Consider the following 17,004-nt stretch of genomic DNA (forward strand, 5'->3'; position numbering starts at 1 on the left):
GCTCAAACCAGATTGGGTAAACTAGGCATGTTATCCAGCTTAAGGCAAGAAAACACAGGTAACCTCAAACATACCCTGGTCTGCAACCTCTGTGTCCCCTTGTTATGCTGGTTATGTACTATATGGTAGCCTTCTAGTATTTTGTATTTCCTTATGTATGGATAAGAATATCCAAAGATTATCGTATTCCTTTTTGTAATAATATATGATCACCTAATTCTGGATTCTTTCACCTTTTCTCCATTTGACATTCAGAGCTAATGCAATTCTGGTATTCATCTCTATTGATGACATAGATGGATCCCAATGAACTCCCTGTGCTAAGTATTAAGAGTTCCAAAATCCATCTGGCACTGGTCCAATGGTTAGGTGCTATACATTACAAGATAGGCCCAAGATTAAAGTCCCACAGACAAAACTTTCCAGGTTTGGTGTAGAGCTCACACTTGTAGGACATCAACTCCCCTGCCCTGATTACTTACTAATATCATGAAATGTGAGTTAATATAATGACAGAGGAAAGGAGGGCATGCAGACTGAGCAATGCAAGAGATATATAAGTTCTGCCATAGTATATGTTGCCCTGGGCCTCCTAGGCCTGCTCCTATAACACCCAAGAGACAGTCCAAGGTCAGTAACATGCCTTAGGATACTATAGACTAAACTGATTTCTTTCATGCCTTTATCTTCAGCCAACCTCAAGAAGACCAAAGCTATTAGAAGTGGGATGAAGCTCTGGTAGTAGCCAAAACTATTAGAAGTGGGATGAAGCTCTGGTAGTGCAAACTTCATGGGGGAGATCTGAGAAGGGACTCAGAGAAAGTGCTATGAGGAAGCCAGCCCAAGCTGATTTCTACAGGCTATATAAACACAATGGCATTTCTGGAATTTATGTGTGCTGGGTGTTAGTTATTTATGATACTTCATATTCATTTCTAGAGTGAAGAACTATAAAATGTCAAAAATAAAGTACTTATTTCATGTACATGAAGAAAGAGTGGAATGGAAAACCTCCATTCTACTCTTTGGCCACCGCCACAAGGTGAGTAGGAGCAAGAAGGCCAATTTTCAGGGCCAGGAAGGCAGGCTAACTTTCTTGGGCCAGGAAAGAAGTAAAGGACTTCTCAAGTGATATCTAGGGTTGCAAAAGGTTTGGATATGTGGTCACATCTTGACATAGGATGCCTCACATACTGGAGGAGCTCATCCATTGGTAGAGGTGATGCCACCAACCTGCTCTAGCATTCAGGATTGTTCTGAGGCCAAATGAGAAAAGGTGAGAGTTTATGGCCATCTATAAAGTCTGAATGCAGCAATCACTCACACTTCCACACTCTACACTGTCAGCTATAGAATGGACATCATGACTTTATCTTCACATACAAAATCTTCAGGTTTCATGAGGGAAAAGATGTATATTTTGAGGTGTGCAAGTGGAAAACTATTTTCTATTTCAGGGTACATAAGAAGTCAAAATGCCAAAAACATTCACTCTAATAATCAGTTGAAGTCATCCTTCGGTTATAAGGAGAGACTGCCCTGAGTCCCTCATTAGCCTCGCCTAACTTGCCCATCATTCAAACTTACCTTCTTTCAAACTGTGTTTTCCTTTTCCTGTCCCTTTCCTCTTTTTTGCTTCTTGCTTCTTTATTTTAGTCTCCTAATTTGTTTGCCACTTATCTGAATTATCTTAGCTAGAACCTATAAACTCTACTTATCTGAATCTGCCTCAACAACTTGTCTGACCTGTTGCCTCCCCAATTGTCTATAAAACCTCTTCTACTAGTCACCTATGCAATCTTTCTCAAATCCAACCTGTCTCCTGCTTGACCTGTGTTCTGTTTCCTGCTGCCCTCTCTCTCCCCAGCCTCACTGGCTAGATCTTTTTCCAGAGTTCAATGTGCTTACATTATTATTCTAATGATTGCCATGTGGTGTTATCCAAACTTAAAGAAAACATTGTTCATTTTAACAGGAAGGGAAATTGAGACACAGAGTGATTATCCAGATTTCCCAAACTCATCTAGACCCAAGACTAGGAATCTGAGCCCAGAATTTGCTGGATGCTCTTGATTTTGTGCCAATAGCTAGAAAACTAGTGTCCTAGTAAGATGTGATTGAGAAGTCAATAAACAGACACTTAGTGCACATGCCCTGAGTTTAATATAAATTTCAGGTTCTTACATAAGCATAATGTTGCTGGGGATAAAGTAGCACAGATATTCCACAGAAATTAATTTTCAAGATATCTGAAACATACCTCTTTCAATAACAAAGTGTAATTGCCTTAAAAGTATAATTTGAATGGGAGTACTCTAAAACACTTTACACACTACCCTATCTTATTAACAGAGTATGTGGAGCCATTTCTTAGACATGAAGAAATGAATTGCTGGAGTGGGTTGTTATCCAGTGATGTTTTAGAAAACTTCTCAGAATGCAGAGCTTACTTGCCCTTTCACTGAACAACCTCACACGGTGGCACTTTTCCAGATGTTTCTTGCCTTCTTCCTTCTTGTTTGTAGCTGCGAGTACAGGAATTGCAACTCCCTGCTTCTAATCTTCTTTCCCAGGTTCCATAATGCAGAAAAATTAAAAATTTCCAAAGAAATATAAACTTGTTAGATCAAGAACTCTGACTAGATACCTGTGTGTGGACTTATGGTTTCATATAGAGTATAATGTGTGAGGTTTGTGACATCTGTTTTTGTTGTTGCTCTGATGTTCTACCTACTCGCTTCTGATTTCAGGGTTTGTTTGTTTTTTTCCCAGTAGTTAAAATTGGAAAGACTGACCATCAAGTAAATTTGCAGGATGATAAAGGAACAATGACTTGCAAAAACAGTAAAGTCATGTGAAGGAAGCAGATAAGGAAACAAGGATAAATATAAACAGACTTGTGAATTAAATCTTGGAATATTTGAGTGCTTCAACTTCAGATTAGGTAGACTGGCTTAATAGTAGTAGATCTTGAAACAATTGAACCAGATCGTTGAGGAAGGAACTAAATTTACTAGCAAGTGATTTCACAAGTTGATTTTTAATAGTGAAGTTATTACTCTTATTAAGAAATGAGTGCTTCTTCAACTCAGTGAAAAACTTTTAGAAATTAATGCTACTCCTGTAGATACAATGATGCTGATATATGCTAACTCACCAGAGTCAAATGGGGAAATACTATTGATGGTAAAGAGAGGACTGATGAATGTTCCATAGCTTGATGATCCAGAGAAGATAGAAAAAACAAAAGGCAGATCCCCAGAGTCTAAGGTAGAAGGAAAGAAGTGGATTCCTATAAGTCTAAAATGAAAGTCAAATATGTGGAACCCTCAAGACTCAGGACTTAAAGACTTGGGAGATTTAGGCCAAGGGCATTTTGGCCAGACCAGAGTAAGCAGTTAAGCCTAGGAGCAAGGACCCATTTTCTCTTGGACCAGGAGACCTGAACAAAGATCTTGGTGCTGGTATGTTAATGAAATCAAGCTAAAACTAAGGAGACAGGCTTTCTAAAGGGTGTGAATTCAAGAAGTCAGAACTGGGAGTGTTTGACTTGATTCCTGAGAAGGAATTCCTGGCTCTCTGTACCGTTCTGCATGTGCTGACCAAGATACAGACTGTGCCCTAAGAAAGTGTCACCAGGCCCTGGATCCATTCCAAGCAAAAGCTACTGTCAGGCCAGGCTATGAGGAAGAGATTGCTTCCATGTTAGAATCCATGTGCTGATCCATAGCAGTGGATTTGGAGACTATGAAAGCGAGATGCCTAGTGTTTCCTCATTTATGCCAAGGTGTAGAGTTGAAGCAAGTCACTTCCTATCTCTGGAATTTAGTTTCTTCCTCCACAGGTTAATATAAATCTGTGTTGTAAGAATCAACCTAAGAGCTCTGGCATCAAAATGTCTTGATAATGGCATAAATGATATTCATCTGAGTCATTTCCCTTTATTCTTCTGTTTTGCTCTTAATAATCTGGACCACAGGAATGCCCACTGTGCATTAGGTTATACTGAAACACATTCCAGTTCTTCTCAAGCCATGAGCAGCCTACTGGTGGCCTCAAAGACTTCTATTGAAGATCTGGGGCCACATTACAAGTGGAAGACAGGTGCATTTTTTCAGGTTAATTGAGAATCAGATAAGGGTCTCTGTGATGCCTATAGCCTTGATTCCATGAGAGCTTTGAGGGAAGGAGTGCATCTGGTTTTCAGCAGTTGTCTAGTTCAGAGGTATAAAACAAAGCCATCAAACTGTCTTCCAGTTTCACTTAGGATTTAAAGGGGCTCTCTGTTATAGAGGTGTAGCCACCGTCTTTCTTCAGAGTGACTGAATCCAGATTAGGAAGCTTAAGCAATAGCTAGAGCCAGGCAAATGTCAAAATTCATACAAAAACATCCTGCTGGATGCAGGGAAGGTGGTGGGATGAATTGCTCCAGAGATTCAGAGCTCATGCCACAATAAAACCCATTCTAGAGGTTTACATCTATTTTCAGCACAATCTGTTTTAATCATCTCTGCATTTAGTATCAACTCCCAGGTCCTGTGCACAGCTGCTCTGCTGTGACAAAAGTCCTCTTTGTGGCTATATAAAGTCTGTGAGCAGCTCAGAGCATGAATAAGTCCCTGTGGAACACAGAGAGGTGCCTGGTGCCACAGGTTCCTTGGTCTGTAGACTTCAGGTAGACTTCTGACCTTCCTGGCACTCAAAGGACAGTATAGGCTGAGAAGGGGGTTGGAGGCTAAGACACCTTTACCAGATGAAGGTAACCAAGATCAAGCTAGGCTAAGTTCTAAGACCTCTCCCCAGCAAGACCTCAGCTCACTTCAAAGATTTAAACACAGGAAATCCAGCAGGTAAGAGGCCAAATAGAGTCCTGCATCTCCCATTGCAGTGCACAAAGTGGCAATTTAACCTAGTCATTGAATACAGGGTTGAGTTAGGAGCCTGTGCTCCGGTTCTAACATTGCCAGTAGTCGGCTGTATAACTCACTCAGGTGGGTCACTTAACCTTTCTGTGTCTCAGTTTCCACATCTTTCAAAGGGGAATAAGAAAGTAGCTTCCTCAAAGTATTGCTAGGATAAACAAAGAGATAAAATAGAATAATCCATGTAAAAAACAATGGGAAAAAAGCAGAAAATGCTATACAAAGTATTATCATTCAATGACAAGATGCTCAAAATGTTGTCTGGTATCCTTTGGCCATACACCCTGCCCAATCACAGCTTCAAGACAACAAATTCTATCAAAAAGAAAGTACTTTTTGATAGTACTCTTATTTCAGTATCTTTGTGTATAACTAGTATCTCTTCAGTCAAGTAGATGCAGTTTCCTTTGGGCCACAATGGCAACCTTGGGACTCCTTTTTCTGGGAGTCCAAGTCATGAAGAAACCTATAAAACATCTGAAAAATATCAAGGCAGCACCAGCCAAACCCCTGCATAAACCAGGTTAGTAAGAGCCAGGGACAGCTCAAAATGTGCAGTTATAGTTGCCAGGACTTTTACTAGTCCCACTGCTCACCTACAGCCACACAGGAAGACAGCATCCCCTTGCTGCTCAGAGAGCCTTGTGGGCCCCCACAGACAGACTCCACATATTTACAAGCAGCTTGCCTACTTTCCTCTGCTCTGTGTAAGGAAGCAGAGCTGAGACTCGAAACATACTGCAGGATTTTCTGCACAGTTTCTGCTCCCACTTGGGCACTGGCAATTCCAGAGCTTCCTTCTGAACAACCAACATATAGAGCTAGCTGCCCTCTGGTCATCTAATGTAGCTTTCACAGGAGAATATTAACAGTTCAAAACCTAACTTTTTCCTCCCCTACAAATAAGCTCTTCTTCCCATGCTCTCATGAATGACAAGACAGTGAGCCTGTGTCAAGCTCCTTACTTCCCACCCCATTATCTGAGTCCAAAAGCTACATTATTTGATCATCGAAGTTCTTGCTTCTTCTTTATTCCCACTATTAATTCCATTCATCTGTTCCTATTATTCCTTTGTATTATTTTCGTCTCCCTTACTGTAGTTAAAGTCACCTTTCTAAAATCTAACTCAAACCATGTCCCTTCTAACAAGAATTCCTTCATTTACTCCTCATAACTACCAAGACTCAATCCTAACTCCACAGCATAATTTAAAAGGCCGTCCAGCCTCTCTGGTTTCAATAACTCTTACTCCCCTGTACATCTTAAGTACAAAATCAAATTATCTAATACTTTCTCAGTGTCCCAGGCTTTCCTCTCACTTCTGGATCTTCCTCCTTGCCATTTCCTCTGACTATTCATAATAGCCTCTTCCCCAACTAGCCTAACTGCTCCTCCTTCAAAATTCAGCTGAAAATCCTGTCCTCTAGGAAGTTTTCTTCCAGGTAAGGTGCATCTAACTACCCCAATGACCATCATGTGGCACTTTATTATACTTTATTGTTATTGTTTGTTTAAATGACTACCTCTCCCACTAGACTATAGCTGCAATGTGAGAATACCTTATTCACCAATGTGGGTCTGGCACCTGGCAGAATTTGGCACATACTAGGAAATTAATATATATATTTTGAACATTGATGGCTGCATGGCTGGATGGCTAGGTGGATGGGTGGTTGGATGGATGGATGGATGGATGGATGGATGGATGGATGGATGGATGACTAGTTCAACTATAAGATGTTAAACCCCTAAGCTCCACAAAAGGCCTCTTCACAGCACCTCTGGCCTCTAGACCAAACCATTTTCATCAGAGTAGGACAGACTGGGCACAGACAAAAAGCCACTAATATCAAAGGCCTGCCCAGACTTCAGGAGTCACCAGAAATTTCCAAGGTAACATTAATTTTTTGACATCCATTATTCTTCTAAACTCTCAATTATAGATGAGAAAGACTGATCCAAGACATATACGGCAAAGGTGCTGTGGAGGGAAATGTGGTCAGGGGAAGGAACACAGAACAATTAAAGAAGCAGTGTTTTTAGGGCCAGAGGCATGCTTCAGGCTAGGAGGATACAGAATACCCAGAAGGATTTAGAGTACAGGGGTGAGTGGATGCACCAAGAAGACTGAGGCCACCAGGCCAGAAAAGGCAATACACAAAGTAGAACAAGGCTGAGGGACACAGGGAGGGCTGGCACAGTACTGAGGTTCCCGTTAGGAGGATGACAGGGGTGGGGCAGTTGATGAGTTGTGGGTCTCTAGGTTATTGCCAGAGTAAGTCCACACTTTCAGCAAGCAGGTAAATGGGTGGACAGGAAGGCCTCCAATAGTTTCTCTTCAAAAGATCCCTAGATGCTCAGCTACCTCTGCAGGACATCCCTGTGACCACTCACCCAACAAATTCCACTGATGCAAATTCTAAGGTCAACTAACTTTGGGTGGGAGGGGGGGGCACATAAATTATTTCCCCCATTTTCATAGCATAGAAGAAAAAGTTCAGGCTTAGACTTTGACAGACTTCATTTCAAATAAACCTCAGTCCATCTATCTACTAGTCACAGAGGCCTGGAGGTCAATTTCCTTAGCTATGAAGTAGGGATGACCACCTCACAGATGTGTTGAGAGGGTTAAAGTAGATAATGCTTGTAAAGTACCATGCACAGGATCAGGCACAGAGTAAGTGCTCAATAAACGGACTTTTCTCTCCCTCTCTCCTTCTACCAAAATGAAGGCCAGTTAGTTACATTTTAAGTGAGTATGTGGGAGTGGAAGTGGGAGTGGAGGACGCCTATATTGCTGACTCATTAGGACAGAAGGCACGAATCAGGGCTATGTAACATCCAGGGATGGAACAGGGACACTCCTCCCCCCGCCCAGTCATCCTCATCCAGGTCCCTGGGGTCTTGGCTGGAAGCGGGTCCTGTGTGGTCAGGGAAAGCAGGTTCCGTTAATACCTTTCTCACCACATTTGGAGAGGAGTGCTGGATGGTGCTGTCCAGTGGGGGGACACTGTGAGGGGTTTCTTCCCCAGAGGCCTGAGGTAAGGTAGCAGCGGTATTCTTATCAAGAGGGAGAGCTGGCTTTGGGCCTTCAGGTGCTGGAGGTTCATCTGTAACCTGGAGAAAAAAATAAGAATTTGGGTGGAGTTCACCGCAGAGAGTAGCAGCAGCAGTAGTAAGAGCTAATGCCCCCCTGTACTGCCCATTATCACCACCCTCACATGGGGAACTGCTTAAAAAGTTTTCAGTAAGAAAGGTAAATCTTATGTTAAACTCTTCCTACAAATACATGTTAATATGACAGTGTTAGAACAGAAACCAAACTGAGAATTCTGAGTTGTGTCATTTTCAGTTTAGCAACATAACAGTTTTCACTTACATGCAGTGTGTGATCTCCATGAACCCTAGACCCTCTCTGTCAACATGGGGATTATTCCATAGCCCTCAAAGGAACTGAGTCTCAAAGGAAGACATCTGAAGAATCATCTGATCAGTGCTAAAGCATTAATGTGAGGCCTTCCATTTTGTAATGAAGTAAAAGTCCATACAGCAGTTTTGAAAATAAAAATGTGATTACAGATTTAAAGGAGACACCACTGTGGGAAGGGGAAGGGGCTAGAACAAGCAGCTCTGATTAAAAAAGAAAAATAAGAATTAAGAACGAAAGTGTGGAATGAAACAAAGGCCCTAGAGGTACAAAGCGCACCTCTTCTATTGGTTTTTCACTGAGAAAAGAGGAGCAGCATTTATTATTCCCCAGGGATGGAACAAGACCTCTTCTGTGGCATTAGAGTCAGCAGATCTGATCCAAGACTTGACTCTACCGTTCCATGATTTATGATCTCTAGGCAAACTGCTTGCCCTCTCTGACCCTTCACCTATAAAATATGGGTGGTGATGCCTACCTAACAATTCTGTACATAGAGGAAGTGATACAATGTATATAAAACATTCCTAGTTTAGTAGGTTTCAAATAAATTTTAAGCCTGCATCTGTATGGTATTATAAACCTCCTGATCACTAGCATTTAGTGCTCCCCTTCTTAAATTTCCCCCACCACACACATGCCCCTGCCTGGGATTCTTTTTTTTTTTTAAAGATTTATTTATTTATGCATACAAGAGCTGGGGTACAGACCAGAGGTGCAGGGGTGAGAGGATTCACCAGAGACAGAGCAGGGAACAGAACAGGCAGACTGACTGAAATACACTGCTGAGGGGAGCAGCGGGTGAGTCAGGAGAGGTCTGCTTCGCCATGTGGGTTGCTCCCTGGCTGGGCAGGGATGGAACTCATGCTGTAGAGGCTGCGGATTGCTTCATAGTGCGGTGCTTAACCTCTTGCACCACCAGGGAGGTTGCCTGGGATTCTTAAGTTCATCAGGGGAAGGAGAGAGGTTACAAAGATAAAAGACAGACCCCCTTCTGACTTGGCATCTGTAGGAGCACAGCACAGCTCAGAAGGTTCCATTCATGCATAAGGGCCGTTGTCACCCAGGAGGAAAGGACTAAGCCAGGACACTGGAGATGATTAAGCTCAGATCTATGTTGAGAGCAGGTACTATGTTTTCTAAAGCTTTCCTGAGATGATTAGTGGCACACAGGGAATTCTTGAAATATAAGGGCTGAGCTCAAGGTCACCCTGCGGTAAAGAGACTTTCCTGTGCCTCCCTGTGACTGGGGAGGTTTGTTTCCTGAGCAACCCTAGGACAGGATGCATGCCCCAAGCCACCCTGAGGCTCACCTGCACGGTGTCCTCCTGGCTCTGGGACTGGACAGGTGCTGGCTGCCTTACAATGTAGTTGATCTGCCCCACGATGGTTTGCTGAAGATGCTGAGGAGATTTGGTCTGACTCAGTTGTAGGCTGGGCTGTTGAGCCTGGAGGAGAAGCTCTAGGTCCTTCTGCATTTCCTCCAGTTCAAACTTGTGGTGCATTATGTCCACATTCTGGGAACAGGCAGGCCCGGGAGGGCTCTCATGCTGACCAGAAGCCAGATGTTGGGATGGAGGTAGAGGTGGTGGTGGCTGCTGCTGGGGTGGAGGGGGTGGAGGTGGTGGAGGTGGCAGCTGCTGCTGTGGGTGCTGCTGAAAGTGGCCGAGTTTCAGCTTCTGGTGGTGGCCAAACTGGACTTGGATTGAGGGTGTCTGTAAGGTGGGCTGGGCATGGGTTCCTTGTTGAACATCCTGTGGGGGGACGATGCATACCGGCTGGGAAGTCAGTGGCTGCCCCAGCCTTTGGGATGTGCTCTCCGGCTCCACAGGGGGCTGGGTTTCCAGCCACGGCTGCAGCAGCTTTGGTGGATGAGGATTGCAGGCCAGCTCTTTCTCCCTAGGCAGCAGGGCAGAGCATTGCAGTGGCCCCAGCTGTTGGGGCACAATCTCAGAGGGCTGCCTAAAGCTGTGGGCTGGGTGCATGCCTGGCGTGGGGACCTGGCCTTTGAGGGAGGGTGAGACTGGGGAACAGTGGGAGCAACACACAGAAGAGGAACACAGTGCTGAAGGCTGGAACTTATGTGAGGGGTGGGTAAGAGTCTCCTGCTGAGCCACTGGGGACTGGTGGCTTTGATAAAAGGATGACGGTCCCTGTAAGCTTCCATAAGCAGGTGTATCTGCCCGGGACTGTTGTCCACCTTCAGTAGTTATGCAGCCTGGAAATTCAGAATAGAGAGTGTTTCCACAGGGAATCTACAGTTGTGCCCCACCTTCCTATCTCTTGTTGCTGGGACCATTATTCAACAAATCTGTCCCAGGCACAGTGATTAAGAAATTCAACTCATGATCTACAAGGTTCAGTCTAGAATGGTGCTAGAAATGATCTGTATGCACCTGTTTGGGGAGCCTGAGCATCTGAGAAATCAACCAGTTTTTCCCAGATCTCTTGATCCATTAGAGAAATCATGGACTCCCTCCAAGAGTACCCACTCTTTCAACAGAATAGTTCAAAAGAGACTTGGACCCAAAAAATCAACATTGGGGAGGAGGAGGGAGTGTGCTGGAAAGCAGCAAAGGAGGGACAGTCATCAGGGGCAAATGAGCAAGTCTCCAAACAAAGATCTGGGGAACTGTGTGTTGGGCAAGTAGGACGGAAGAGAGTGGGTAATACCAGGACAGCGCTAGGCAACAGCACCACCCTAGAAGGCCTCTGGACCCTCCTGCATGATCACCACCCTCAGTGCATGATCACTGTTGCTAGGTTAACAGCTCCTGCAGCTCATTGTTTTTGATGAAGCTTCCTTAGGGAAAGAGTGAGCTGCTTAAAGGGGATAGGTATGTTTTATTTACCTTTGGTCCCTTAAGAGCACAGTGCGGGGACTGACCCAGAAAGGTACCCACCCAAGGCCTGCTAAATTAAGTCAAAGGTGAGAGAAAAGGAAAAAAAGCCTAGATGTCATCCACTACTCTTTCAAATTCAAAAAACTTCCATTGAGATGAAGTGAAAGGCAGCAGCTGGCCATTAATTTAACAAACCTATCATTAGATTGTCAACACAGGCACAACTTCAAGTCACCTACATTCTGCGTAAAGACTGAATGCCAGCAAATTATCTCAACAGGGAAGAAAAATGCACAAGGTCATGAATTATCTGCTTACATCTCACCTTCAAAGGTGTGTGTGTGTGTAGGGTAAATGAGATGGTCAGGTTTGTTTAACGCCACTGGCCTTTGTGGCTATAACCTGTGGCCCTAAATGCAGGAGGCACTTGGGAGAGTAGGCACAGGGCACGGGTGCTTCATTGTGAACACCTGGAGTATGGTGTGCACATGCATGAGTAAGCACACCTGGGCATGGAGCCTGAGGCAATAAGGGTGGCATCATTCAGAAACAGGTATGGCTATGGTGGAACAGCTACAAGAGGAAGAGACCAAGAGAGAACACCAGAGAGAGCCCAAAGAGAAAAGTATACAGATTTGCTGAGAGCTGGGAGGCCTACCAGCCTCTCAGCGCCCTGGCCTCTCTGCCTTGCCAATCTGTGGGTTTGCCCCACAACAATTGGCGTAGAAAGAGCATTAAACCCTGAAAAAGGCACTGAGGGCTCAGGGATTCTCTTTATCCATCTGCCCGAATTGATAGAGAATTTGCCCAGTGCCTTGCTGGCACAACAGTGTGTCACATTCTCCTCCCTCCTCTCTCTCCCTACCTATTGCTGAGATACCTGTTTGTGTCCCTGGTGCCCACACAGGTATATCCTTGCATGATCTCAGACATAGCACCCTGGAGAACAGGGCTGCTATCTTGTCTCTTCTCCAGCAGTCCTTGTATTGCCACTGCTATTTAAGCTTGTCCACTTTCCTCTCCCTGATCTTTCTCTCTCTCTCTCTCACACACACACACACACACACACAGAGTTTGCTGAATGACTTGATGATCACTGGCAGTCTCAGGGAGTGCATTCTCTTTGGCATATGCTGACCTAATCATTAATTAAGGCAGATGCTCTGTATTTGTTCTTTGCAACTAGGTAAAAGCCCACAGGGTAGGTAGGCCCTGACTCACCAAGAGAAGCCAGCTGCTTGGTCCAGAAGTTAGGCTCCCACGTGAACCTGATACTCCAAGGGGAGCCAGGATCTGTATTACAATTTGTCTCCAGCAATCGCTGCATCTGAAACACAATCTGACAAGACCAGAGATCACTTGGGGGAGGGGCAAACCTTGCACCCGAATGACAATGCTCTCTCCCTCACTCTTTGGACAGGTTGGAGGGGTCACAGCCATGGCTCTTCAGGCTCTGATCTTCCCTCATATTCTCATTTCCTTGTGCCTTTCTATCTGCATTTCCCCTTAATGATTGTCCCACTGCAGATCCCCCTTCCTTTTATTGAGGTTTTAGAACCCTTTTCTCTTGCAGGTGTCAAATGATTTGTAATTGTCCCTTAGGATATTATTTGACTGGCAACCCACTCAAGAGTACTCCATTCATTCTACCATGGCTTTGATTTATGAGCCTAATGGGGCAGGCATTCTCTGAGCTTCTCATTGATGACTTCCACCCACATGTAAAAACTCTTCCATCATAACCAACTGTCTTCTCCTTCTCTCATTCCTTTCATCTATTTCCTATCACCAATTTTCCCATTTACCTAGCTAGGACTTCGGCAAGTTTCCAATTTACTCTGCCATCATTTAGTTTACTAATGTCCCAAACAACACATTGGTCTCTTACTTCCTTGATCTCTGTCAGGTCAATCACCTCCACCTCTTTTCTCAGTTCAGTCACCACATGCAGACCCTTTTAATCATCTGGAACTGTTCTACCTATGAGACTTTAAACTACAATGACCTACCCCCTGATCAGAACTAGCTCTTGCTCTTTCTGAGTGGGTTCTGTGCTGAACTGTCCAAATCCTGCTCCATCAGTCCATTGGGTTGTCCCAGTTCCCATCATTTTTAGTAACAATATCACTAGTTCCTAATTCCCTTTCCATCACTGTAGGGTAAGGAAAAATGCCAGGCTTTTCTGCCCTCCCGCCATCAGGATAAATGATGGATCCTTGCGGTCCTGAATGCATGCCTGATGGTGGGCACCTGGAATAGGGTGTGGGCATAGGTAGATGGGATTCACCTGGGCTAAGACTGCTTTTAAGGGCGGCGTCACAGGGACGCCAGCAGCAGCAGAAGCACAAGAGAGAAGCAAAGAAGCAGAAGCAGAGAACGCCAGTGAGCCCAGATAGAATGAAGACTTGCTGGGGGCTGGGAGGCCTGCCAGCCTCCCAGCCCCCAACACCCCTGCCTGCCATGTACCTGGTAATCACAATAAAAGCCTGCAAAACCACTGAGGACTCTGACTCCTCCTTTACCCGGACTGCAAGGGATCAGAAAACCTGCACTGTGTCCATTCCTGACCCTTACAATCACCAATGCCAGACCTTAGGTCAATCCAGCCCAGGACAGTTGTCCTCCCAAAGTCACATTATCTGGGGTCACTTCAGTGATCATTAAATTCAGTGGCACCCCCAGTCCTTTCTTGTCACTTCTTTTGACTTTCCTCTTTCACTATTCAATGACTATGAATAAAAGCTTCACTTCTCCCTCAGTGCCACTTACCCAAAGTCTAACCCTCTTACTATCAGCTCCTACTTCACATAGGCCAAAAAGAGACCATAAAGGGCAAACTCTCAGAAATTTGCATCCCTCCTACCTCTGAACTTAACTACATTATAATAATAACTTCCCTCTTCTCCCATCTCAGAGAAAGGGAGTGCCTCTTACATTTAAGATGAACTGGTTTACTCTAGATCTCACTCTTCCTGACTTCTCAGTATTCTCACTCCTCCACCCATTTCTTCCATCTCCAACCTCTTCTCTCAAATAAGCATGTGCTAGTGTTTTCCAAATTTTTAAAAATCAGTGTCACTCCAGCTCTGTCTCCTTCTCAAATTAACTTATTTCTCTTCATGTCTGTCTCTATTCCCTCACCTCCCAGCCTCGGTGTCCCCATTCTAACTTTCGAACCTTCTACTTTACTGGAATTTCTTTCAAAATATCACCAGTGATGTCCTGCTTCCCAGATCTTAAGACCTCCCTCCACCACTCACATTCTTTTACTTATGCAGCAATGCTAAGACTGGCCACTTGGAATCTCAAACTCTTTGTTAGCTTCCGTGCAACACATGGTCCTATTTCTGACTTCTAGCTTTTGGTTCTCACTCTCCTTCACTCATCCTCTTCCTCTTTCTATACTGAAAATGGCAGTATTTCCCTGGGTTCCAGGCTTGTTCTTCCTTCATACACTCTTCTAAGGCGATACCACTGATATCCCAGTGACTACCACACCTCTATCTCCAACCCTGGACTTTTTTTCTGAATTGCAGAGCCACCTATCAAAACAGATTTTGGATATCTCCCAGTGGACTTTGTGTGCCTTGGTGGTGACACACACCTGAGGAGGTGTGAATCCATGTGTATACAGTGTTGTAAACCAATGTTACCTCAATAAAAGAAAAAAAAAATTAAACAAGTAGATGCCCTGCAGTCACCTTAGATTGAACCTATCCAAAAAACTCCACCAACTTCTTTCAAAATCCTTGCCCCTTCTCCAGGGCATCAGCATCCTCAACATCATCCCCAACTCCAGCTTTTCCTTAGTCCCCCACTTAAACCCAGAAGCTTTCTATGTGATGATGAGCACACAGCTAGTATCCAGGATCATGTCTGAATCCATTACTTATGACAAAAAGCTACAAAATTTCCCAGCTGAGTTGCCTGGAGGAAGCAGGGCAATTTTAGCACCTGGGTCCTTTGCACTGTGGGACTTGCTAAAAGATGGTATCCACTTACTAATGCAAAAGCAGTGATTGAGGATTAGGAGTTGTTCTTACCAGCTCTTTGCTGAAAAGGAAAGGGATGCTAGTTTTGCTGCACACAGCCAGTTGATGAAATTCTGCACATGCTCAAACTGACGATTGAGAACCATGATACTCTGTAACTGCTGCTCCAGTTTCCGCTTTCTCTCATTTGTAATGCCCTGGGTAGGGAGACAAGGTAGAGTCCAAGGTCCTATCTGTGGACTTTAACCCATCTGCTTGGCAAGGATAGTGACCTGGTCTGTATCAAAGTGAACACTGATGGAATGAAATGAGACTGTAACCTTGAGAGGACAGCAGGACTGCTACCATAGGCTGCTGACAGACAGAGAAGGGAGGGACAGAAAGTGAGGTAGATTTCTGTAGGAATGGATGATGAATGAATGTCTACATCTCTTTGAAATAACTGGATGAAAGCTGTCTCAAGAATCTCTACCAAGGCTATAAGACTGTGTAGTCCAGGAAGGCAGCTGCCTTAGAGTCAGAACATTGATGGGGGTTTTTAACCGATTTTCCAGCCCTTAATTAGCCACCCTCCCAAATTTAGACTGGATATTTGAGATGTAGGGAGCAACAGAGAGTTATGGAAACTGCACATCTGAATTCCGGTTCAGGCAGCTCTGAACAATAGGGCTAGTGTAGTAGGTGCCTGGTTTCTGACCAAGGAGAGCAGTAAACCCATTCATCTGGTCCACTTGCCCAAGCATACCTCCAACTCCTCTATGAGTCCATTCGCCTGTTTGTTCAGCTCATTCATCAGAACCATCTTGGCCATTTTGATCTGATTTTCCACCTTTCTGTGCTGATGCTTCACTTCAAAGATCCTGGAAGAAGATGGGACAGCGGCTAGTGAACCCTTCCCTACAGGCCTAGAAGGGCCAGGCTGGAAGGGAGCAAAGCATTTCCAGCGCTGGCAAGGGGCTAGCCTGTGCTACCTGTCCTCAATTTGCTTTGCAGATGTCTGCAGACTGGATTTTTTATGTGCCACCTGGGTAGTCACACTTTCCAGAAGCATCCTCTGGTTTTGCAAAACTTCTTCAAGATGTCTGCACCTAGAGGGAGTGACAGAGAAAAGGCTGAGAAGGACTGAGTCTCTTTCTAAGCACTTCAGGCCCATGTAGACTGGGACTGTAGAGAAGGAAAGTCAAAGGTACCACAGGCTCTTGGCCTATCAGGACTTCTCTAGAAAAGCTTCACAACAGGAGTAGAGAAAAACTTCAGCCCAGAAGCTGCAGGTTGGCTTTGGCAAGCAGATGATTTGGATCTACTGGGAGGCCAGAGCTCTCATGGGTAGGGAGTCCAGAGCCCTCCCAAGGCCCTCCTGAGTGTCACCCTACCTGTGTTCTTTGTGTTCCACCATGAGGCAGCTATGGCAGGTGAGCACATCACAGGTCTCACAGAACAGCTTGAGCACTTCCTGTGTGTGTAGAGGACAGTACAAGGCGAAGTCCCCAGAGCCACCATTCACTCCTGCTAGAGAAGATGAAGAAGTGGCTGCTCTTGCTCAGGAAGACCTCTCAGTTAAGCTTTGTTGAGCATCCCTGAGCTTTCAATGAACACAGGGGAGGTAACAGAGCTTAGAGGAAAGGTAGGGCAAAATGGGAGTGGCCTCTCTGAGCCACTGAGGTTCCAGGAGCACAGGGAGGATCACAGGCTTAGCCTGGATAGATCTGCCCAGATGCCCAGGAATATTGGACCATCAAGCCCCAGGCATCCCATCACCTGCCAGAGGCTGACAAAGGCACTTCCTACTGTTGCATATGGATCTCCTGTAGAATAGTAA

The 17,004-nt window shown here is 44.8% G+C and overlaps 1 protein-coding gene across 1 annotated transcript in view; it reads right to left on the reverse strand.

Moving 5' to 3' along the window:
* The window catches only part of TRIM66 (tripartite motif containing 66), a 55,222-nt gene that overhangs the window by 13,284 nt on the left and 24,934 nt on the right, over positions 1–17,004 (reverse strand). The window contains 8 exon segments of the mRNA XM_037522620.2: positions 7,879–8,040; positions 9,664–10,568; positions 12,415–12,532; positions 15,237–15,283; positions 15,286–15,382; positions 15,931–16,045; positions 16,157–16,273; positions 16,559–16,691. Coding sequence (XP_037378517.1) covers positions 7,879–8,040; positions 9,664–10,568; positions 12,415–12,532; positions 15,237–15,283; positions 15,286–15,382; positions 15,931–16,045; positions 16,157–16,273; positions 16,559–16,691 — 1,694 coding nt within the window.

Source organism: Talpa occidentalis, unplaced genomic scaffold, assembly GCF_014898055.3.
Source record: "Talpa occidentalis isolate TD23 unplaced genomic scaffold, MPIMG_talOcc4v2.1 talOcc4.3, whole genome shotgun sequence".
Taxonomy (NCBI): domain Eukaryota; kingdom Metazoa; phylum Chordata; class Mammalia; order Eulipotyphla; family Talpidae; genus Talpa; species Talpa occidentalis.